The sequence below is a fragment of the Sebastes fasciatus genome, chromosome 1 (genome assembly GCF_043250625.1).
Source record: "Sebastes fasciatus isolate fSebFas1 chromosome 1, fSebFas1.pri, whole genome shotgun sequence".
In the NCBI taxonomy this organism is placed as follows: domain Eukaryota; kingdom Metazoa; phylum Chordata; class Actinopteri; order Perciformes; family Sebastidae; genus Sebastes; species Sebastes fasciatus.
The window spans coordinates 33,255,974-33,282,592 of record NC_133795.1 but is presented as its reverse complement, the minus strand read 5'-3'; the positions used below and the strand labels follow the sequence as shown (position 1 = coordinate 33,282,592).

Genomic DNA, 26,619 nt, shown 5'->3' with positions numbered 1-26,619 from the left:
GGCCGCGAGCTAGCAGAGGACAACACGTGCAATTACACTCGGTGACTGAACAGAGAACAATACGCCCCTCTGTTTGGGAGCTGTGCACTCCCTATGAGACCCACAGTGCCTTTGTAGTCTACATACGTTTACATTACTCTCTTCGTGGATGTGTGTTTTGGCCAGAGGAGTTAGGAATGTAAACTCTGCATAAAAATGCTGCGAGTGTAAACTTCAATATAAACGCCTCAGAAAATGGATCATGACAGCGGTGAAGAGATATGAAGTTCATGCTTCGAACCAAACTGCCTTAGCTCTACACACTTAGATTGGATTATTAATAAGAGCTCCCCCATGTTATCTTTAACCCTCCAGGGACTTCTCCTCTGTCTATCTGAGTAAGGACAGTCTGTGTCATATTAGATGGCAGATGTGTGCGGACGGAGTAAATAAGGTAAAGGCTGGTCCAGTTTGCCTGACAAGACTATTTAGGCCCTGAAACCCCGAGGCAGGTACAGGTGGTATGAAGGAAAACAGATACGGCTGCAACTGAATTAATTCAGCCCGCAGAGCCCGGCTGGATATAAACTCATAATGGGATTTTTTCGGTTTATGAGCACTTGAGTGCCATAACTAGCACACTAAAGCACGAGTGTAAGGCACAAAGTGTGTGGATCTGTGTGCGAGAGAAAGACGAGTTAAACCTCCTGCACTTGACAGCGGTTCAGAGCGAGCGTGCCATTTGTCCTGCCTGTCAGAGGGCGCCGCTCAGTGTCTCAGCTCCGTCCAGAGATCAGATGTGCTCTAACCAGACACTTGTCACATGAGGCAATAGATCTGTCAATCACACGCTGACACCTCAAGGATTACTGCCAGGCTCGTTTCTCTTTGACTGATCCGAGCTGAGACAAAAGATTGAAAAGATATAGTGGAAACAATTAACGCCTCATTAGAAGGCAACGCATGTATTGCAAGTACAGTACATGTTTTTCTGCACTGGTCATCACTGTACAGCTATAATATCTCACAGAAACAAATTATTAGAACTTTTGCATACGCTAGTTATACCCACTTTGCTGTATATAGATGAATCCATTGACCGCTTAGTGTGTTCTCCAATCTAGCGGCACCACCATTACTGCGGTGGCAAGTCAAGTGACTCTATTCTCTACTAAAAGTATTAACTGGTGACTTTCAGCCAAATGCATCCATGGTTGCTTGTTAAATGGTTGGAGTAGTGTTGTTTGTGATGCCGACCGAATGATGTTTACTTTGTTGCCATATGTAGAGCAACTAATGCTATATTTCACATTAACGCCACAGTTAGTTGATTGAGTTAATTTATCCTGTGGGACCACCGCAGCCCCGAGACAGTGTCTCAGCCCGCTACCGTCGTTAGCTAATGTTAGCTGAGCAGTTTTAATGTCGCGGATGTTACTTGTTTCAACATGTTAAGCTAACGTTAGGCAGCTAAGGGCAGCTCAGGCTCTTCCCGAACTTCTCGTCATCGTTGTGAAAAGTAACGTTAAATAGAAAGTGGGGCTGTCAATGTTAACGCGATAATAACGCTTTAACGCAAATTTGTTTTAACGCCACTGATTTCTTTAACGCATTATTGCGATCGTTCTTTCGGATGTTATAGAGGGCTCAGTTTTAAAGCTAGAGTGAAGATACTGGTATCATATGAAACTAGAAAAACCTAAGGAATCCATTGGTATCATGTAACACTAGCTTGTCACAAAGGAGGATAAATAACGCTTCAAATGAGCGCTAAATTTTGGACGAAAAACTGTCTGGGGTCCCTTGACCTCTGACCTCAAGATATGTGAATGAAAATGGGTTGTATGGGTACCCACAAGTCTCCCCTTTACAGACATTCCCACTTTATGATAATCACATGTAGTTTGCGGCAAGTCCACTCGGCACACTGACACACTGACAGCTGTTGTTGCCTGTTGAGCTGCAGTTTGCCATGTTATGATTTGAGCATATTTTTTATGCTAAATGCAGTACCTGTGAGGGTTTCTGGATCAATATCTGTCATTGTTTTGTGTTGTGAATTGATTTATAATAATAAATATATACATACATTTGCATAAAGCAGCATATTTGCCCACTCCCATGATGATAAGAATATTAAATACTTGACAAATCTCCCTTTAAGGTACATTTTGAAAAGATAAAAAATTTGCAATTAATTTGCATTTAACTATGGAGAATTATCTGATTAAACGTGATTAAACATTTTAAGCCCTAATAGAAAGTAAAGGTAAAAGTATAAAATTGTAAACTTCTTCGGACATGTAGGGGGACACCACCGCAGGAATGGCGACTTGTTTACTTCCGGTACTTCCGCGGACTCTTATATAGATTACAATTTGAAACCGTCTGACTCGAGCTGCTTTTAACTTGTCTGAGGAGTTACAGCATTTTTATTATGAATAAGAAAATTTTGACCAAATGTAGCACTTCATAATTCCAAGGTCACGCTGTAGCTTCGCCTCTCAGCTACACTGAATCTTATTCACGCCGTTGCTTTTATCCTGACAGTTCCTCAGTGTGAAATTTTCCACTCCTTAGTGTCCTTATTCTTCGGCTTAACTCCCTGTATCACTATGTCATTCATTTGCTTTGCTCACATTAAAGCCAGAAGAAATCCTTAAAGGCCTTCTTTTTCTGTATACCCTCCACAGCATTGCTCTCGCTTCTCTCAGCTGCACACGGTTGACCTGTCAGTCTGCGTTATCAGTGCTGGGGAGTGTTGATAGAGAGCCCAGGACGGAGCGGCATTAAGATATTAGCTAGCCTTGAGGGGGAAGAAGAGGTGAAAATATAGAGGAGGAGGAGGGAGACTGAACGCAGTGATGGGCAGTGGGGGAGAATGAGCGAGTGAGGTCACCGCTGTTGCTGCCCATTGTTGGTAGAAATGACATGAAGCTTGTCTAATAGCCGCTGAGCAGGATCTGCCAGCTTTAAGGGGATTGATGGGATGAAGGATTGGAATCATAATTATTACGGGAATTACACCGCAGACTCAGGCATCAGTGTGAGAGCAATACGGAATAATAGCAGTCATTATGATGAGAAAAAGAAATGGACAACAATACAGATGCGATCAATAGACTTTATGATCAATACCTTTTGTGGTGCGTATTATTCCGGCCTGGTCAGTTTGATTACCGCACACGACAGATTGAGAGAGCCTATTATCCTGAGCCTCACAGGCCTCTCTATAAAACATTTTATTTGTCAAGCTGATGACAGTGAAAATAAGTGGCCTTGCTGCGATGCAATAATTGCACATTACAATACAACTCTGGTGCAATTAACTTCAATAAAGCTCCATTCAAATTAGAGCAATTTGCAACGTAAGAGGCTTTTCTCTGGCAAGAAGTCAATCCAGCCTCACAGTCTTATGCCTCTGTGCTTCACATTGGGTGACAAAACATGTTATTTAGCCGCGATAAATCAAAGCCTGTAGGAGAACTGTAAGGCCCTCGTGGCCAGGTACCGAGAGCTGTTATCTGATTGTTCTCACACTCTTAGCCTGCGCAGGCCTTTGCTCCAGCGTTAACCTCCCAGTCAAGCTGACAGCTCTGTGTCTTTTAACTGCCAGGATAAATCTCCGTGCACACTTCCTGCTGTCACCAAGGCAACACCTTGTATTTTCCAGCAACGCCGTACCTTTGCCTAGCGAGCAGTCTGGGGTGCCAAAGTCCATCAGGCTGGATATCTCTGTCGGGTAGCACATGTCTGTCACCATCGTCTTCTGTCTGTGATGCATTGATGGATCTGCAGGGGAAAGAAATGAAGAATACATGTTAATTCTAGGGCTGTCAATCACTTAAAATATTATATAAATACAATATATTAATCACACATTTTTTATCTCTTCAAAATGTACCTTAAAGGAAGATTTGTCAAGTATTTAATATTCTTATCATCATGGGAGTGGACAAATATGCTGCTTTATGCAAATGTATGTATATATTTATTATTGGAAATCAATTAACAACACAAAACAATGACAAATATTGTCCAGAAACCCTCACAGGTACTGCATTTAGCATAAAACAATATGCTCAAATCATAACATGGCAAACTGCAGCCCAACAGGCAACAACAGCTGTCAGTGTGTCAGTGTGCTGACTTGACTATGGCTTGCCCCAAACTGCATGTGATTATCATAAAGTGGGCATGTCTGTAAAGGAGAGACTCGTGGGTACCCATAGAACCCATTTTCATTCACATATCTTGAGGTCAGAGGTCAAGGGACCCCTTTGAGAATGGCCATGCTAGTTTTTCCTCACCAAAGTGTAGCTGAAGTTTGGAGCGTTATTTAGCCTCCTTTGGGACAAGCTAGTATGACATGGTTGGTACCAATGGATTCCTTAGGTTTTCTAGTTTCAGATGATACCAGTATCTTCAGCCCACTACAACCTAAAAATTGCAAGTTGCATTAATGCGTTAAATAAATTAGTAGTGGCGTTAAAACGAATTTGCGTTAACGCGTCATCATCGCTTTAACTTTGACAGCCCTAGTCAATTTACAACATCAGATGATTCAAATGTTGTTCTCATATCAAAACTTTGTATTCATATTCCAACAGCCAGGTTGTTGTAGTATGTTGGGCTCCTACTAACACTGTGTGTGTGTGTGTGTATGTGTGTGTGTGTGTGTGTGTATGTGTGTGTACGTGTGTGTAGCAACAGCAGGCCTGTTAAATCAGATGATTCATTCTGACATGATGTCAATTTCGGCACGCACTCCGGAGCTTTCAGACACGTTGCAAATATGAATCTGTCCTACAAATCACTGCAGCTGTGATCGGCATTTCAAAGCAATAACACTGTATTAGGTGATGATCCGGGCTTGTCTCAATATGTTACAATGCTTGACTAACTTTTCACTCCTTTTGCGCCTTATTTTAGATTAATCTTTCATACCTTTTCCCTTATTTTTATCTCTTCTATCCATCCATCTACGTGATCCCACAATAATCCACAGACCCTTTTAATACTCTATACCTCCAGCTAACGACACTGACCAAGGACTTCAGAAAGCTCCAGTAACCGAGGCTCATCTGTTCAACATTATCTCTCCTCTCACTTTGTGATTTCTCTGCAGAGTTCAAGAGGAAAATGGAGTGAGAGGGACATATATCTGATTTAAACTCATCAAGGTCCCCCTGTCAACTGCGTTCCCTCCATCTCCTCTTCTTAATGTTTCACCTCCATGTGTAAAGCATGAAATGCTATAAAAAATGACAATGATTATTGGAAGCAGCAATATCCCTGCTGTGCTATGGGGAATGGTTTTGTTGAGCAGATACCACAGCATTACAACGGAAATGATTTCCTCTTGAAGAGGGGCTTCTGATGCCGCTATTGATCTGAAATCTTCACACTGAAACTGAGGCTATAAATGTTGGATTTCATGCCAGATGAAGGCGTGACAGCACCTCCTGTATACGTGCTAATGCAGTGTTTAAATGTGTTTTTCTAGTTTAACCGGGAACATTTTGAAACAACTGGCGTCTACCCTCGGGTGCCTTCTGGGCAGAACCATCTGCACAGCCGCTCTTCCTCAACAATGATCTCAGCTTCCCTCCTGATCTGCATATTTTGACAGTTTCAATTTCATGACCGTATGGTATTTATCTAGATCACTGACCTTCCCCTCCCTTCTCCCCTCCTCCGTCCTTCTGACCTGTCAATAGCTGTTTAGGTGTTGTTAAGCTGACCTTTCCCTCGTTCTTTAATATGGAGATTGGACAGCGGGCAGGCTCATGCTCGGCCGCTCTAAGGCTGCTGTACTTAGCACCAACAATAATGAGAGAGAGAGAGAGAGAGAGCTGCTGGCAGTCAGACAAATTCACAGACAATCTATTCCAGCACTCAGTCAAAGGTGTTGACGCTTTGTGCACTTAAAAATAAAGACGTCAATATATAAATTTACAGACGTAACATACAGCCTGGGTTGGGGAGCCATTGTTTATAAATGCCACGACTCTTAAATGAGCAGCCTGTCAAATGAGAAAAATATCATAATTATCACAATGTATTTGGATATGTGTGCTTCATGTAATGAACGCGCTTCACCCTGGCACTTCAACACACTTCAGTGATCTGAACTTTTCACTGGTTTAAATGACCTCCCGTTCCCAAAGGGGGTTTGATTAGTCAGCATCCATTGTATTTCAAGGGGAAAACACTGTGTCATTGTGCCTGTGTCAGTGCAGTAAAGTACATGAATGTGCTCTAGAGAGGTATGTCCTGCGTAGTGGGCCGTATATCTGCCACCTCTTTTCTGCCTGGTTGAACCTCTGCTGTGAGAGGTTAAAGGTTATGGTAATGAGGAGGCCAAACTGACCAAACCAGGCAGAACAGGAGCATAAACTACAGGCTAATGAGGCCAATTGCAAACATCTTTTACAGTTATTTCATATCTCATCTTCATCTCTTGATGGAATCTGTTGGGATGATAGCAAATTTCCATTAGGCCTGTTGTCTGTAATGTTCACATTAAATGATAATTGCTAATAACATCAGCTGAAATGAGAAACAAATTATTTTTGCACTAAAAAAAGTAATGTCAAAGTGATACTTTTATTGTGTGTTTATTGTATCAATTTTTGAAGGAAATAAAAAAATGTTTTTGCTGATCTATCCTGAAATGTCCCTTTAGAGAAGCCCCTGGAGGGGCGAGCTGTTAGGTGTGTTTGACAGTTGAGCCGGTGGTCTGATATTGTGAGCTACCAGTAAAATAAATGTGTTTTAAATTGATGTGTCCCATTCTGTCAGATGGGAATATCCATCAAAATGGACTTCCTTAAAAATAAGGTAAGGTTGGTCACTTTGTATTTCTATATGTATATAGTGTTATCTGAAGATAAACTCCAAACCAAAAATAAGGACCTACTGTAACAAACCTTTTCCACAGCAGACATTTTGACATGTGATGGCAGGAAAAGCACAGGTGTATTTAAAAACTAGAATTTTGTGTCTCCACCAACCAGTCAAGTTGCAGTTTACAACCATGTCTGTCCAAAATATCATCACCTGTTAGACATGTGTGTGAAATTGTCCTACTTAGCATTGAGGTAATGGCCCAAAACATGTTTTTTTGAGGTCACAGTGACCTTTGACCACCAAAATCTAATCAGTTCATTATTGAGTCCAAGTGGACGTTTGTGCCAAAATTTGAAGAAATTCCAACCCAAGTGTTCCTGAGATAATGCGTTCACGAGAATGGGACGGACGGACGGACGGACAACCCGAAAACATAATGCCTCCGGCCACAGCTGTTACACGCACGGAGGCATTATAAAAGTAATGATGCATTCTACTTAGTGGAGGTCCTTGTGTTGTGCATGCTTGGCTCACTGGAAAAGCTCACGGGACACTTAAAGGTGCCGTCAGCGATTCTGATCCAATACACTTTTTGTTCTTTTGTTCCGGTGTTCATACACAGCCCTGGCTCTGTAAACGGGAAACAAACAAAGTGGCGTTCAGTAGGGGGCGTTCGTGCTCGTGCACAGGACAGGGGAAAGGCCAAGTGTGTATAAAGAGAAAGGCAGTAGGAGATAGAGGGACAGTAAATCTGAAGGGGGGGTATTTGTTTAGGAGTTGAGTTCAAATATAATGGAGCCATAATTAAGACATAATTAATGTTATTACCCCGTCTCACTGGAGCACAGATGCACTGTTAACCACCTTGTTCTTTGTAACTGTAGCTTGCGAGCGACTGCAATCAGTCAGTGTCACAGTCATGCTGCTGAAAAGACAGCGACAGCACTACGTGATGCAAATATGATTTAAAATAAACAACAACTTTTGATTGGCTGTATGCAAATAGTGTGAATGTGAGCGTGAATGGTTGCCTGAATGTGAATGGTATGTGTCAGCTCTGTTATAGTCTGGCGACCTGTCCAGGGTGTACCCCGCCTTCGCCCAATGTCAGCTGGAATCGGCTCCAGCCCCCCTCCCACCTGCAACCCTGAACAGGATAAGCGGTTACAGATAATGGATGTATGCAAAGAAGTAGATGGATTCCCAATGACACACCTACTGGTGGATTCACAGACAGTAGAACTCAGAACAAATACAAAAAAACATTAAATGTGAATTTCTCCTGTTTGGTTATTGTGTTATTTTCTTCCAAGGAGAAAACAAGATATCTCATTTACAAAGCAGAACTATATTACTGCAACAAAAAAAAACATGCATTTCCATTTATGTTGGACTTAAAAGTGTTCTTTCCATCTTTTTAAATATTAAAGCGACTTCTTCACAGACGACAAGGGAAAAACACAGCCCTGACAGAGTCACAAGGGAAAACACCCACTGGTTATTAATGAGAATACGCCAAGAGTGTGCGACTGCAGAAACACCCCCGGGTGTGGTAGGAAGTCAGAGAGGCTATCCAAACATCTGACACAACATCCCCTCCTAGCTAACACACATGATGGAAAGAGGAGACAAACACTCGGTGGGAGTCTGAGTGGGTATTCAAGCAGAAATAGGAGGCCGACTATCATTGGTGTGCAGACAGCTCATCACTGCCCACCCTCAGCCAACCTTTAATTACACTAGCATTCAGTCCGTCATGCAGGCAGCAGACACATTCATTCCTGTATCAGTCATCGCACCGGAAAGGAAGGGAACATCACCACGTTACTGTGGAGGCACAACTCAGTGCTGCTGAGTGCAATAACACAGTTGCATGTGTTGTATCATTCTGAGAGACAAACACGGATCACTTACAGTCATTTACAATGGCTGGAAACGTGCTGTAATTACCAGGCCATGTCTGTGTGTGCAAGGCTTGCTTTGAGAGGTGATTGCAGAACAAAAGGTCACTGTGATGTTTATTGTTTCCACATATTCTCGACTACTAAAAGGTTTTTGTTAGCGGAGAGAAGCTATAGTGTTGATTGGGGGGTTGTGGTGCACATTAAAATGCAGCAATTCAAAGCCTCCGCAACGGATAATGAGGGGTGTGTTTTTGTTAATTGCTTATTTTATGTACTTAGAAGAGAGATATGAAAAGAGGAAGTATTAGAACAAAAGCAGTGGTGAAAAGCTTAAGTACACTGGGACAAAAAAAGAGATGTTTTACGGGGAAAATTACATACTCATAATCCTAAAAATGCAAAAGCTCTGAAGAATTTAACCAATTTCTGTGGTACTCAGTAATTATTCCCCATTGGCATGACAATAACCACAGTGTTAAAATGTCTATTATTTCCTCTCTTGTGTTTAAATTGGCACGACACAATGTGAGAATGGAATTTCACAGCATTGCCGACAGTGAATACATTAAATGACGTGACGCCTTTTGGGTTTCTAACCTTTGGCACAAGACGGAGCCAAGGAACCTCGCCTGGTTACATAAGACAACGGGATTGAGTTCGCTTGAGATATTTAGTGTTGAATATTTCACAAGGGAAGGCTGCTCATCCCTGACCCTGACGCTCACAGGTCGCTTCTGGTATTATCAGGCACAGACACATGGAGCTTGTCCAAATCGCAGCGTATAATGCTGACAGGGCACTCCCACAGCACAATGCATCTCCACTGGTAGGTACCATTAGCAGCCTTTGACACAGATGGTAACGATGCATCGGAAAAATGAAGCTCCTTTGTGATGGAGCTAGATATGAAATCAGAAATATTGTGTAAAGCCTCCATGAACACAGGCTGTAAATGTGTCAAATAGTGATTTTAACAACAGCAGTGAAACACTTCGGGGGGGAAAACTTAGTATTCAACACGCTGTTTACACCATAAGAAAAAGCAACAGATAGATTTCTCCTCTGGGACCGATCGAAAGTGAGACTATACGCTGTATATCGAAGGTCGTGCTGTCACGTCTCTATTATACAACCCGAACATGCAGCCAGAACACTGCAGCAAAATGTCATCCCTCTAATATTTTACTTCGCCCGGAGCTGAAAACTTACTGTCTATTAATCTGTGTTTATAATCATACGTGACACAGTGCATCAATACTCCCAGTGCTCACAGAACATTAGGCCTGAAAGGCTGCTCCAAGGCTGCTGTGATCCATAGCCTCTGGATGCTGTCTGTGTGCTGCTGCCGTTAAGAGCACAAGAGCAGCCTGCTGCCCCGAGGAAACGTGGAGAAAAAAAAAAAAAAAGCCTGTTCAGGGACACATCCATTACATCAATGAGGAGAACTTTCTTGAGGAAGATGAGTGTCCAGGGTTACCAGTGTTATGGCTAGTGTTGCTCAGCTCTGCGGTTGTGTTGCATTTCTCTCGCTCTAATGATTTCAGTGTCAAAGGACAGAGTTAAGGGAGGATTTTAAAAAGCAACATGTAGAGAGGAGGAGTGCTGAGGGGCCCTCGCAAAACCTCGGGAAGTCCTGTTCAGTGTTGTTAAACAACTGTAACTGCAGAATTTTCATTACAGGGCTGAGAGATGGGTGATAAGAGGATATATTCGGTGATGATAAAATGTTTCCATACCTTTTATGAGGGGTTGTTATCTCTTTAATATCTCAGGCCATTGTGGCTAATGTTGCAAATCACTGAGTAGAACAGTTTTATGGCAATTGTCGGATTTTTGAATCAATGTGATAAAGTTTAGTGATTTGTGACTTATTCAATTCACTGGATTAGAATAAAACACACACATTCCCATCTGCTTATTTTATCCATACGGGACTGTAAGACAATTATTGGAGTGGTGAACCTTATTTACATTTATCCATTTGGCAGATACATTTGTTCAAGGCGTCGTACGAATGAGGCAAAGGCAGGGTTATTAATGATTTCTTTTAACCTTCCTTTCCTTCTTGACTTTAAAAAACTGGAACACCCTCCTCTTAATATCTTAATGGAACTTCCCATGTACACATTAATAAAACCCTGATATAGAGACAGAACTGCAGAAGTGCACCTTTATGAAATCATGGTACAAGCGAAAGTTGCCCTTTTGGTGTTGTGTATTTTATGTAACTTTTATGTATTTATATAACTATTAACTATATTATAAAAGATGGCTGATGTGAAACAAAACAAACATAAGTTGAGAAAAAACAGATATAACAGACCCTCATCTGATCTCCCAGACTACCCTACCGTCAGCCAAAAGACAAATTACAATGCCCCTATAGACTGCATAAAATATGGACATAGTCTTCGTGACGTCACCCGTAGGTTTCTGAAGAGCCGTGAAGCTCAAAGTGGGTGACTCCGGCCGTCGCCATCTTGGCAGTGACGACACAGCGTCTAATCCCAAAATGGGCAAAGAGGTGGATCGTCAGTGGAGCTGAGGCGGGCCGGGTGACGAAGCAGGAGCAGACAGCTAACAGCTAGTGACCCACCTGTCACTCAAAGCACCCACGGCCTCAATTATGACACATTTTAAGCCTAAATATAATTTAAACGGGTGAGTTATATAACAGGCGGCCCCGTGGTTAATTGTTGACTCTAAATGTCCCGTAGGTGTGAATGTGAGTGTGAATGATTGTCTGTCTCTATGTGTCAGCCTTGTTATAGTCTGGCAACCTGTCCAGGGTGTACCCCGCCTTCGCCCAATGTAAGCTGGGATCGGCTCCAGCCCCCCCCCCCCGACCCTGAACAGGATAAGCAGATACAGATAATGGATGGATTGATGGAGTTATATAACAATTCACCCTCGCACAGTTGTTATGAACAAGGAAATTAGCTATAGAGACCAAAACCGTTTTATGTACCAGGCTGTAAACATGTTTATTTCTGCTGTAGAGTTGGGCATTTTAACATGGGGGTTTATGGGGATTGACTCACTTTTGGAGCCAGCGTCAAGTGATCATTTGAAGAGCTGCAGTTTTTGGCACTTCCGCGTTGGCTTCATTTCTCAGCATTAGATGTTGCCGCTTGAATGCCCCCCTCTCCCGCCAAATCATTTTCACACAGTCCTGTTGTTTCTTGATTGATTTTATAGAAAATATCATGATATACATTGATATAAAATCACAGTGATAGAGGCTTTTATCCGGATATCACATAGTCCTAACGGGTCAATGCAATTAAATTGCTAATTAAATATAATAATGATTATAATAGTACAAAACTACCATCTGACATGTCAACTGAACAGAGAAATTTATGAGCGCTCCTATGAATCATTTTTGTATTCTACAGAAGTACACAGGGGAACTTTTGAATGACTGTCCTATGAATCACTAATTCAGTATCACATGCCACATCTGCTCCAAACAATATCAGCATCGCAGAGCTCAACCCTGTGATTAATCTGAGCTATGTTGTTATGCTGAAACCAAAACAGCTGAAGGGCTCAACAGAGCAGAGAGTACCTCAGCTGATTATTCATAACAATACCATCAGGAAAACAAGGTTATATGATGATGCCTAACCTTGGAGTCACTGTGGGATGATGTAGTTATGCATCATCCCATATGACTGGTATGATGATCTACGCTGGCTGATGAATAACCACAGCGGGGCTGACCTGCCAAACTGGGATAGTAAGGGACTAGAGCTCAACCAGAAGCAATCTGTGTACAACATCCTTCATGCTGGCTACCTTATAGATGTAGACATAGGACAGATGTAGGACAGCACATCAAGCATTTGTAATCATCATCACTGTGGCGCTCAACCAGGGAAAAATGTGGAATCCCTTATGGCCTAGATAATAGATGTTTCTGTAACCCCGGGGGATTAGCTATACCGTCAGTCGGACACTGGTTAATCCAACACAGCCTCCTCAAAGAGCACCATACTGTAGTATACAGTATACTGTATACTGTATACTGTATACTGTATAGTGAGCTCAAGGTTCAGTTAGACTGACATGGGCCTGTCCTCTGACACAGTGGTGGAGAACTAATTCATAACTTAAGGTTGGATTTTTTTTCCTTTACATACTGTAGGCAGTAATGTTTTCTTTAGTCCTCAGACAGTCCAACAGACAGAAAAGCTGTTAAAGTGAATACAAGACATTTTTATAATACTACTGTGCTAGTAACTACGGTGGCCTTCAGGTAACGTAAAAACGTGAATGTCTCTCTCTAGAGGCAGTGTTTGGTTTGTCCGTTCTGGGCTACTGTAGAAACATGGCGGACTACGTGAAGAGGTCCCGCTTCCTGTCTGGATATGAAGTAGGGCTGTCAATCGATTAAAATATTTAATCGCGATTTATTGCATGATGGTCCATGATCAATCATGATTAATCGCAAATTAATCGCAAATTTTTTATCTGTTCAAAATGTACCTTAAAGGGAGATTTGTCAAGTATTTAATACTCTTATCAACATGGGAGTGGGCAAATACGCTGCTTTATGCAAATGTATGTATATATTTATTATTGGAAATTGATTAACAACACAAAACAATGACAGATATTGTCCAGAAACCCTCACAGGTACTGCATTTAGCATAAAAAATATACTCAAATCATAACATGGCAAACTGCAGCCCAACAGGCAACAACAGCTGTCAGTGTGTCAGTATGCTGACTTGACTATGACTTGCCCCAAACTGCATGTTATTGTCATAAAGTGGGCATGTCTGTAAAGGGGAGACTCGTGGGTACCCATAGAACCCATTTACATTCACATATCTTGAGGTCAGAGGTCAAGGGACTCCTTTGAAAATGACCATGACATGATAGGTTTTCTAGTTTCATATGATGCCAGAATCTTCACTCCAGTTTTAAAACTGAGTCTGCTACAACCTCTCATTGCTTCAATGCGTTTAAGAAATTAGCGTCCTTAAAACGAATTTGCGTTAACGCGTTATTATTGCATTATTATCGTGTTAACTTTGGCAGCCATACTATGAGAGGCTCATTCTAAGCTAATGAAAACACAAGGATTCTTAGCTTCAGGTGATTATACACTAATAGAAAACATAGTTATGAATATTATATTCCATTTCTGCTAATAGATCCCCTGAAATGTTACACACTGGTCCTTTAAATAAATGAAAGTAAGTAATCTAAAGGGGAAGATCAAGTTATTTCTATGCCATCTCTAAAATATCATAAATGCAATATCCTCACAATTACAAGTTATGCCCAAATTTGCTAATATATGCATGTACACAAGAACACAACATACAAGTATACACACAGAATCCCTCACATACTCACACGGACAGACTGTATGGCTCATCTGGTTGATACTGTGGGTCACAGCTGGTCATTGCAGGGCATCATCTGCCCCGCCATAATAACCCACAGGCTTTGCCGGACCAGGAAAGCTACAGTAGATGAGGGCTGATTTAAAGTGAAGATTAAGCAGCAAAATCTGCCGGGAAGAAATCCAGCGCTGACACAAACTACAAAAATTCCTACAGCCCCTTGTGCCGAGGCCTTTCCTGCCTTTGGTAAAAGCTGCGAGGATGTCCCTGTCCGAGTGTGTGGGGACATTTGGAAAATGTGAGACGTTCTGCTGACCTCTATCCCCTTATGGGCCTGGGAATTGATTAACGCTCCTTTCACACATGCCTGTCCCGCCACGCCCATCCCAGCTGCCTCTGCAGAATCCAAGAGGGACCCTGTTCTCTCTGGACAGCAGGACTGGGACAGAGAGGACGGACTGGGCTTCATCTGCCTTGCTCTCAACGACAGTTAGAGGGTGAGTCTTGGTTGCAAATGGTTGAGAAGACTAGGGCTGTCCCGAATACCATTTTTTGGCTTCAAAGCTTCGGTGAAAAATATTCAAAGGTATTCTAACCTTTGCTGTACACACACGCACTTCTACACACAACACACGGCGATATCCATCTGAGAATAACTAATAATAATTCAAGTTGAATATGAATAATGTTGTGGGGTTATTCATAATTTTATGGGCTATTTTAGGATTTATATTCTATTATTAAATACTTGAATAAAAAAATAAAAAAAATAAACCCGAAGCATTTGAATAGTGATTTGGAGGTCGATTACCATGGCAATGGTCAATGCTTCGAAGCTTTGAAGCATTCGAGTCAGCTCTAGAGAAGAACCCCCATCTTTTTCCGCTCCAGCCTTCACAACCAAAAACTGCATTAATAGTTTGTTTGTGAGGTAAAGGAGAGTTTGCGAGGAAAGAGGAATAGCAGCTCAAAAAACATCACCATAATGAAAGCTTAAAGGGCTCCAGTGGGAGAGCAGAGCCCTTTCTCCAGGGGAAACCTTCACTTCTCATCAAGCCGAATAATAACAACACAGCAACGCGGCGCTCTGAGTCAGTGGTGGGCGTAACACACAGAGCACACTGACTTTATGTTGGGGCTGCTTTAGTATAATAGCTAGCCATTGCAGTATGTGAGGCCTAGTTTGAAGTGCTGACCAAGTGAGAAGCTGGGTGAAGGTGTGAATAATAGAACTAAAGGCTACCATGTTCACTGTTCACTAGACAAGCCAGCTACTGATGGAAGGACGGGGATCACCCACGCAGGAACCCGCACTGTCAGCTCCACCAGCTAACAACGCCGTCTTCAAACAGCATATCATCATCAACATCTGTATCGATGTACAACAACTCAATACAGCAAACCCAGCAACTATACATACTCTGCTGGAGCAAAAATAAAAACACATGCTTTATTGATTTTAAAAGATGCTATTGTGGTGTGACATGTCTCGTTATAAACAACGCTTGCCAGCTAGAGTTGCTACTATTGTCTGTTATATTTGCTAATTGCAGAAGAAAAGCAAGAGAGTACACAAAAGCCACGCTGTGCTCCTGGCATCAAGCATAATATGAAAAAAAGGGCCATAAGTGCTCCTCTGCTATCTTGGACCCGACAACAAAGTGCCGAGCTATTAGTCAAGATTTGTTCTCTTGCTGTAAGGATGCTGAAACTGGCAGACACACAATGAATCTGGGGAAAAATACATTTATAATTTACTTAACTGACACAATTTCCCTGTTGAATAATACATTTATCAAGTAAACCCTTTTTAAATTTAGTAAACAAAATGAATTAAATGATCCTATTTTGGTATTAAAACTCCCCAGCTTATATTATTATTATTATTATTATACCAGCAGGGGTAATGAATACATGAATGTCTGATTCAGATCATTATACTTGATTTTCCCTGAGGGGGGAAACTTGTCTCTGGCTTTATTTCACTGTAGATTATCCCCAATTACAAAAAAGCCCAACACCCAAGTGGTTTCTCAAGCGGCAGTGAAGAAATCTTGCACAACACCTGCGGTCACCAACATGTTAACATCATGTTAAGTGACTGCCATGGGAATAAATGAATGTTTATAGGGGTTTAGCTGAGGAACCCTACATGTTCAACCAGTAGGTAAAGGCTGGAACTGAGCTTAACGGGGCTTTCACACCAGAAGTGCAAATTCGGCATTGTGCAGAGCTATGTCAACTATTTCCTCTGTGCTTTTTCAGGCAGCTGCGCGACCCATAGCTGTCCTCTCCACATAGTTGCCAAAGTTCAGCTAAACTGAACGCTGACCCTAAATACCCTGACCTCCACAAAGTGCGTCCAATGAGATTCTGACCAAATCTATGGCGGCTAAAATTGAACCGTAGGGAAGAACAGAGGAAAAGTGAATTTGTGTATTAATGGATTCTGCAGTAATGTAGCTCTCTGATCCTTTGGTATGTTAAACCTCTCAAGCATGACAGAAAGCATCAGAGAGGACGAGAATACCAGGTTAGGAAATGTATATTATTGTTATTACTTACATTCAGATGAACATTAGTATGTAGTATCCTAGTTAGTCGCTTTGTGCTGCTTAATGCTGCTTCATTCTGCGCAACACTATTCACTCTTGTGTGTTTGAACTGAAAGGTTAAACATCTGACTGATCACATATCTGAGTGACATACTTTGGCGCAAGAAGGGGGAAGGTGGCCTGACAGCAGTGTCCTGTCTCCTAAAAATTACATACCCATAAAAATAAACTGCATTCTCAATTACGTTTGGAAGGAAGTGTAAAGTTTGTCTTTGACGTACTATATACTGTATGTTTGTAAGTCTAATGAAGTCTAACCGTTAATGAAAGTTACGTAAAGGTAAAAACATATAAAGGAAATAAAGGGATAAAACTAAAAAACAAACAAAAACAAAAAACATAAAATAAAATAAATAATAAATAAATAAATAAAGTAACATAAAAAATGCCAGGGGTCAATATAAATAAATGGATAAATAATAATTTAAGTAAAAACGTAAAATTGGGAGCACAGTCTCACCATTTTATTAATGAAAGTTACATGGAATAATAATGTTATTGAAAGTTATGTGGTGTAATAACGAGTATAACAAGCAAGATAGTCCACTACTGGTGGGTGGGAGGGGAGCTGGATGGGTCCAACAAACACTTGGCTTTCCCCCAGGAGACGAGGAGAACACTGTTCATATCCCGTGTGAAATGTAATTTGAAGCCAAACCATGATGTTTTTTTACTAAACCTAACTCAGTAGTGTTTTATTTTTTGTTTTGTATCAATTTACAATGTTAACCACATGTTTAAAACAGTTTAAAACTGCGACTGTAATCCAGGAGAAAATATGTTTCCGTAAACGTAATTGAGAACGCAGTTAGGTTGTACGGGAACGCAATTTTCTAGGAGACAGGGTTGTCTGACAACAGTGTCCAGAGTGTGAAGACTAACTCCAGACTACAGGCTTCATTGGCTAATAAACATAAAGGTAAATGACGAGAACACACTTTATATCCACGATAATCAATGCATGAAAAAAATACATTACTTGTGTCTACAAACTGTGTCACTGTGTCATTGTGACTGTGGCAGCTTTTTAAAAACACTCTGTTGTTAGCAGCCGTTTTAGCACCGCAGTGATTTGGACCTGATCAGAGAAGGACGAGGTTTTAGAAACACTGATGCCGAAATCCTTCAGTGCAATCCATCCCATCGGTCACTACTCATATTACTACACGTGAATTACATAAAAGAATTCATAGTATAGTATGTTGAAAAAATAGTCATAAAAAAGTCATATTGTACATTGAAAAAAAGTCATAGTATAGTATGTCGAAGCTTTGATAGAGGAGGGATGTATGAGTGTGCAAAATACAAATAGTAAAGTCACTCTGTTATCCTTGGAGGGAGAAATACATCACACAGAATTACATCCCTCTGGTGAGGTGATGAATTACCCATTGTGGTGGCGAGTTTTACAGTAATGGTGAAAAATCCAGCAAATGAAAAATGACCCAGTAAGCTATCCACACCATGTCTCCCTACTCACGGCTAGCGCTACAATAGATGCTAAAGCCTTTGAGGTCATCGTCTTCATCTTGCAATACCTTACAGTTCTATAAGAACCTGAATCAGCTTTTCGCTCAGCAGCAGAATGCACCGTTCACAATGACTAATGTCTCCGCGTGGTCTGCACAATCTGGAGAAGGGAGTTGACCACTTACTCCTCTCCTACCGCATCAGAGAGCCGCACAGAGATGAAGCACAGCATCCACATCTAAAATGTAATCATCCTCTGCTCTCTGTCAGCCTACAGGAGACTGTAATTAGTGGGATGGCAGTGGAAGTGCTAATTAGCATCTCAACTAAGTTTTACTAACTTAACCACAGTGTGTCATACACACACCGCACACTTCTTGGCAATAAGTGCACTTCACACATCTACCAATTACTGAAGATCTCAATACCTGCAGCTTCAGTATTAACATTAGTTTTTTTATATAACAGTGACCTCTATTCAGGGTCGTAGAGTTTGTTGAATGAAACAACGTCCTCATTTTCTTTCCCAACATCCCCCCCTTCATTTCAGATCTATTAAATATGGCAGATGTCATGCTGTTATGCAATTATCCTAACTTTCGAATGACACAGACTGTTGTGGCTTGTTCTGATCTACTCTTCTGCGCTGAGTGTTAAGATGCTGCCATATGGCAGATAGAGGCAGGTCACAGAAAAACACCTGCAACACCTGTGAAGTCAAGTCATCTGTTCCTGTGAAACATGATTGTAGCCTGTGCAGAAGGTCTTGGCGTGGTTGGCTTGTTAGAAGTGTTTGTTGCTATAATTAGCAGCTGTAATAGGCATCAATATGTTTGGAATATCGTACAGTACATGTACTGAATGTTGGCTGTTTTGCATTTAGTGTGTATGCTTGATACATGCAATACACTATTTGTAGTGTACTCTGTGAATGAATGTTGCAGGGTTTGTTATTCCACTGTTGATATAAGTATTAAAGGTCTTATTGATAACATTTTAATGTAGACAAATATTTCTTTTTTTTTTAAATAACCGTGAGAAAGGTGCCAAATAAAAGTAAAACTTTTCCATGATTATGATTGGGAATGAATCATTTTAAAAATGTTGGCGGGTCCAAAATGAATGTTTTGTTTATCTTTGTGGAAGATGTCTAACGTTTGGTTCCCACTTCTAACAAGGCTTGTGAGCCAACAGTAAAACAACGTTGGTATTATGTAGTATCTCTGGGTCGTCACTTAGTGTGGAAAAAAGGGAGAAATGGCTGAGATTGATGGCAAGTGCTTGGCAACGACTTGTTGTGAAGTAAATGCAATGGAACGAGGGAGGGAGAAAGAGACATTTAGTGGCTGAATGTTGTCAATGTTATCCATAGCACCTTTAAGCAATAATTGCAACAGTGTCGCTATACAATTGTTTATTTTAAGAAGATAGATAAGAGATGGTCATGTACTGTGTCTATAAGATATTTGCATTGTTTATTTTCAATCTGATCTTAAAGGGTTACTTCTGTATTTTTCAACCTTTCCCATGTTTTTGTGTCTAACTGACTAATAGGTACAACAATCTCTGAAATTGGTCAAGTACTGAGGGAGAGCGCTGCAGATGGCAGCTGATCACAGGCTGCAATGTGGCGCTATTGGGGCAAGCTGGCACCGTCATTAACGTCCACTAAAAGTGCCTATTTTTGCCACGAAAAGCTCTGATTGTTGTTATAAGTGTCTGATATTATGGAAAGAGTATTCCTCAAGGAGAAGTCTCGTCTGAAATCTGTATAGTGGAATACATCCACGGTGGAAACGTGAATGCCAGCTGGGCAGAGTTTGTTGTGTTGGAGTACAGGAAGTGTAGCTTAGTGTTATCTAAAAGATTTTCAATGTCGTGACTAAATATTTATATGATTTCGACAATGTGGATGAAGTCTTATTTGTGTTTGTGTATATTCAGATTTCACAATGAGACTTCTCCTTGAGCAACACAATAACACAATACCAAACAGATCGGCTCAAGCAAATGGCAAGAAAGATGTTTTATTTCCCTTCCATAATCGTTGTCAGACACTTATAATAACAATCTGAGCCTCTCAGTGGCAATAACAAGCACTTTTAGTGGACGTTACATTACATCGACGCTGCTCACTTGCCCACGCAGCTCGTTTCATTGCTGCTAGTTACAGCGTTATCCCTCAATATTGGACCAATTTCCCAAAAAATTGTCCCCATTAGTCACTTAGACACAAAAACAAGGAAAAATAGGGTCCAGGTTGAAAAATACCAAAGTTTATCCTTTAAAGGCCCTGCTATGGTAAACCTACAGACTGTGAGGGTCTGTACAAACTGTGTTGGATTGACATCTTTCTTTTCTCTATTATGGTGGATAACTTACACCTTTATCATTCTTTAGTACATGGAGTCTGGTGACTTCATGTGACTCCCAGCAGCTCTGCTACCTTCAACCTGAACAAAAGTCTAATCAGCCAGAATAAGTCAAAGGACCTGTGGGGGTGCACAAGGCCTTCAAATGTCATCCTATTATTTACTGTAACTGAATGGTACAACGTTTGTTGTATTCCGGCACCATGTAACCGTGTGTTTGAGATCCGAATAGGTTTAACTTTGCTAAAACAATACCGATATTGATAAAAAACTTTTAGAAATCCTGCCTCTGTTGGCCTTTAATTTTTCTCAACTGTTCAGTACAGTACACAGATTTATTAATATCCAGGAAAATCATAAGATGTTTGATTCTCAAGTATCTTATCATTCAACTTTAAAGTCCTTGAATCAGAGTTATTTAAGAAATAGATGTAAACTATTCATTATATAGTAGTTAGCTCCTGATTACTTCCTCACACATTTCTCAGTAAATCTTGTGTGTCTTGTTGTGTCTTGTTGTAGAGTATTTACCACATCATCAATGGCATTAAATTGCATCTACAAGGAGAGAAACACCAGCTTCATGTTAGCTAATATAATTCAGCCAATAACACTGTGAAAACAGAAATCTCATTAGGGACAAAAGGCCAGCCTGGAAAATGAAGCTAACTTTCAACCGATAGCAGTGCAACGCGAGGAGGAAAGCAATTTACAGACCCAGTATAGGTCATTCATGAGAGATGAAAACGTGGAGAAAACTGAAATAATCTAATGTGAAACTTTTATGTCCAACTTGAAAGTGCTCTTGTCTGATGAAACTATGGCTCAGTGGAAGACGGTGTAACTTCCAGCTGTCAGGACGCAGTGTCTGACGCAAGCTGGTGTGGAAAATTTCTGTTGAAAAACCAGCCAAATCCATTTTTTAAAATTTAATCTTTAAACATTTATAAGATATAGAGAATATGGTCTGTACGAGTCATTGTGATGTTTTATCACTACCCTATCTTTCACAGTAGTATGCTACTTTATAGACTTCCCATCCTCACTCTGTTTGTTTCCCTGCACTCCTGCTGCAGGCCGTGATGATAATTACTGATAGGAAGCAGGTAGGCAACACTCCAAAAAAGCTCCTCCACCTGTCCAGGAAGCTGACCTTTTGTGTGATACGGTATATCACAAGTGCAGACAATAGCCCACTGGCTTAGTGCTCCACTGAGTGATTAATGTCATCTCATTAGCTATAGGAGTTGAAACTGCTGAGAGGGACGCAGCCACTTCTTCCCCGCATGTCAGTGTGTAGTACGCTCTTTATCCGCCCTGACTTTTCCTACGTTGCCGCCAACACTGCGATTGTGCAGAGAGTCCTCTCTCCCACTGCCCTCTCTTCCCGCATCCTCCTTCATCAATCAACCTCTTCTCGAAGTTTTAAAACCCCCAAATCCCTCACCTCATCTACTTCTTTCTCTCTTAGGATTTCTTTCCTCATGATTATTAAGATTCCTCTCCTGCTCCTGCACTGTAACTCCTGCAGTGATAGATATTCTCTCTCTCTCTGTCCGTCACTGTTTCTGTTCCTGCGTCTTTAATGCTCCTCCGCCACCCCCAACACCATTCGTTCGATCTGCTGGGGCCGCTTCCCAGGAGAGTAACTGCAGTAATAAGAGCAGAGAGGCTCTGAGACGCATACTGCCAGCGCCCTGCAGAGCACCAGCCTCATAGAGACATGGCGTCCTTTAAACACAGTCAAACAGTAAGAAGAGCAGAAAGAAAATGAGACATTTTCAATAAACATTTTAGTTTTTTCCACAAATCATTATGACTCCAGCCACTTCCTCAATGAGACCACTGCAGAGCACCAGCGTGGCGTCGTTATCGAATCAGAAATATTGAAACAACAAGTTTTTCAGTTCCTGCGAGTCCCTGAGGCAGTGCACTCTCCAGGGACGGAGCAGGAGTGACTGGAGACCTTCATCGGTTCCCTCTTCCTCAACAGTGTTAATTAACGAACAGTCAGCTCAGAGTCTTGAGGCACTATTTTGTTTCCTATTTGCACTATATTTCTGTAGGCAGACCTCCCAAGACACTCCTGAGCATCTGGCCAACCTCATACAATAACCACTTTTTCACTTTGAAGAGCCAAAGAAAGCTTCTATTTCAACACCGGAGATCAATTTACCATGAAAGTTACTGTGTGAGATTTGTCTGGGGGAGCGTATATGCTTACTCTTGTGTGGAGCGGAAGATTACTTTAGAATTCACAGACAGGAAAATGGGTCTGAACTGCCTAAAGGAAATAGCGTAACTTATATCACACTGAAAAACATGAAATGTGATTTTATGGGTCAGCGCTGCCCCCGTCTCAACGCAAGTCAGATGTATCTCTGTTTAAGGATAATTCAGATTTTGTTACAATGTGGGTTGTATATTTCTGCCAATAATCCTGTTGGTTCTAATTCACAGTTTCATAACTATTCCCAGATTTAAATCAGCCTTTATTTACGCTCAGAAAGACGCATTGAGAAACAAGAGCCCTCTTTTACAAGTTTGCCAAGTTTAGAATTTATAAAAACAAAACCACCACAAAAACTCACATTCATGCACGAGCGCACACGACGAGAAACCTCAAAGAAAAAGATGAAAAATAAACAAGTGCATCAAAGCACAAGGATGCGAGGAAAGAGTGGATCAAAACCGTCAGCACTAAAACGTTTAAGGTGAACACGAGTTCACTGAAACTACCTGAAGACAAAATATTGAGCTTCAAAATCTGTTGAATAGCCAGGATTTAATAAATACTGAAGAAATGTTTGACTAGCCACCAAAGCTGTCTTCTAATTTTTTTTAATGTTAAATTCAATTTTCTCTAAATTTCATCTCTCCGCACAACGATCCCTGTAACCATGTGATTTAATTCAGTTTGTGGAAAAAATACAAAAATCCTTTAACATATTGTTTGGATTAAAGATGGTAAAATTGAAGAGAGAGAACATTGGCTCAAGAAATAATAGAATCTGCCTAAACAAAATCACCAATTTCTGTGTAATTGCATAACCTTGTCCTCAGGTCATCAAAGCTCCTGCACCGCCAGAGACAATACCGAGGACATGCCCTCGGTGTCCTCGACGATAGCTACGGCCCACACTGCAAATTATTCCAGGTGGATGGAGCAGCAGATCTGAAAGTAAATTCCATCGTGTTTACTGTTGTAGCTGAAGCCGATCTGCAGAACAACTTAAATAAGCCCAGAATTGCCTTTTGAGAGATAAAGATAAATAAAATGGTGTTTGTTTGGAAGACCTTTATCGATGAACAAGACAGTAATTGTTTTCTTTCACTGATAGAAGGTCAGCGCACATTTTGAAAGAGTGCAGTGGTATCGTCAAACAAGTCGATGTTTAAATGTCTTGTTTTGTTCGAACCAACAGTTCAATTCAACGGACAGAACAAGTGAGCAAAGCAGTAAATCCTAACATTTGAGAAACTTGAAAGTGTTTGGCACTTTTACTTGATTAAACAACTTAGGCGAGTAATCGATTATAAAAATTGCTGTCCATTTTCTGCCAATCGATTAATCGTGTCAGCTCTAGCATGAATAACCCCAAACTATGGATGATTGAAGCTTTTAAGTCACAGTTAATTTCATCAGATGCTGTTTTACTGATGCTCATCTAACAGATCACACGTTGGTGAAACAGTATCCTACAACCAAACGACATTGGAGTTGCTTCTCTTCGATCGACTGAAAGCAACAAGCAACTGGGAGAAACCTCAACGTCCATTGTTGCTCCTTGGCATGCCGTCCTGCCAGGGTTGCTAAGTAACAGTAACAGCCGGCAACCTTTGGCTTAAACTTTAATCCTCTCTCTAAAGAAAATGTTAGAGCGCGTCAGAGAAAGTAGAGCCTCTGAATAATACAGCGTACGATTGATGTGGGGTATTAAAAGTCAAAAGTCTTCATGCATAAGTCATGTTCAGAAAACTCACGGTCACAACTCTCATTAAACTACACATGCAGTCTGAGCCACCGAGATCCCACATTAACTCTTCTATCTTTAACAGATGATCTGATGGTATGCAGTGACACTTCCTGTTTAATGTTCGCTGAAATACTGTTTCCCAACATCCTCTGCATCAGTTGTTTTGAAATATTAATTTGCTTTCCTCTCCTCTCCTTTTCACAAGGAATGGTTTCACAACAAGTCGTCCAAGAGATAACAGGTTTATGTTACTGTACAGAATATTTTATACATACAATACATAGGCTATATGTAATGGATAGCAGCAGGGATTCCTGCAGTGCTTTTATAGCGGAGCTAGGCCATATTGCCTCAAATCAAGACCAAACAAATACATGTGGTGCTATTTCACACAGTACATGCCATATATTTAATGTGTGGGACTATTCTAGGGCTGTGTATTGGCAAGAAACTGGTGAGACGTATCATGATACAGGGGTTCAATATATTGCGTTACTGTAAGCAAGGCGATATATTGCGATTTTTCTAAATCTAAATTTAGGAAAACTGTCATAGTGTAAAGGACTCACCAGATATACACCATTTCAGAATATGCAAAAATAACACAAGCAAGCAAATAACCCCAAACTGCATGTAATTATCATAAAGTGGGCATGTCTGTAAAGAGGAGACTCGTCGGTACCCATAGAACCCATTTTCATTCACATATCTTGAGGTCAGAGGTCAAGGGACCCCTTTGAAAATGGCCATGCCAGTTTTTCATCTCCAAAATATAGCGTAACTTTGGAGCGTTATTTAGCCTCATTTGCGACAAGCCAGTATGACATAGTTGGTACCGATGGATTCCTTAGGTTTTATGTTTTAGTACCTTCACTCTGGCAAAAAGCTGCTGGATTTTTAAAAGGTTTATTAAAAATCAATACAGTGTTTTGTAGAATCGATACAGTATCACAAAACATGATATGGCGATACTCCTGTGTAGCCTTTTGATATTTTCTGACACCCCCAGGGACTATTGTTTAGGCGTTACTGACTTCATTGATCACTAGACAAGATCAGGATCCGAGTGGCTTATCATCTCGGCTAAACAATTTTCTCTGGGAAACCCCGAGCAGTTAAGAAATGTCCAGCTACAGCTACTGATGCAGATATCAACCATACTCTAAGTTGAAGATAGAATGAAACAACAAAATAACATATTCTGTGAGCTGTCTGAGAGACGGTTTGACAGACAGGTAGCAGGCACAACTAGAATTACCGAATTATCGCGGTTGTATGCCTCCGCCAACGAGTCAATTTGCAGTTTACATCCATGTCTGTCCGAGCTGTCATCACTTCATCGTTTTAATCCTGTTAGACATTTCTGTGAAACTGTCATAATTAGCATCAGTTATGGCCAAAAACATGTTTTGTGAAGTCAGAGTGACCTTGAACTTTGTCCACTAAAATCTCATCAGTTCATCCTTGAGTCCAAATGGGCGTTTGTGCCAAATTTGAAGAAATTCCCTCCAGGTGTTCCTGAGATATTGTGTTTCTCCGGCCCAGAGGCATAAAAATGTAAAGTAAAAAAGGTGTTTTGTAACTTCATCAGCCTCTGAGATCAGTCCTTTAAACTGTATAGTCCAGCTGCTTTTGTTGTCCAATAGAATAACAAGATAAACGGGCCAAACACATCATACTGAACATACATATATAACCACATCTACAGATCATTTGAAGAAGTCATTTAAAAAAGATAAAAACTAACTCTGCTGAAGCTCCCCAAGCGAGTCACTCTAACACCTAAGTGCTCTGAAATAACGAAGGCGGTGGGTGGCTGCTGGCCTTTCTTAAATTAACCATTCTTCATCTTCATACCTGATGCTGGCCTAGAAATGTCCGAGCAGCTGGCTGCTGTTGGATCAGCAGGACTCGAGCTAAACCCGACTCATTTAGTGCTTAAGAATATCAGGAAAACGGCAAAGCCACCAAACACAATAAGAAATAATATTTAAACAGATTTAGCAAGCTCATTATAACAGAGCAATAGAGCTGACACAATCAAAATAATTGATAGTGTATGTTTAGCTAATTGCCAGATTGTGATATCG

At 40.9% G+C, this 26,619-nt stretch overlaps 1 protein-coding gene across 4 annotated transcripts in view; it reads right to left on the bottom strand.

Moving 5' to 3' along the window:
* Window positions 1-26,619, bottom strand: part of kaznb (kazrin, periplakin interacting protein b) — a 136,330-nt gene that overhangs the window by 34,502 nt on the left and 75,209 nt on the right. For all 4 annotated transcript variants that reach the window (XR_012594957.1, XM_074644199.1, XM_074644216.1 and 1 more), the window contains exon 4: window positions 3,664-3,771. Coding sequence is in view for 3 of the 4 variants with exons in the window: in XM_074644199.1 (XP_074500300.1) it covers window positions 3,664-3,771 (108 nt within the window). In the remaining variant the exon portion in view is untranslated. The remainder of the gene's footprint in view (window positions 1-3,663; window positions 3,772-26,619) is intronic.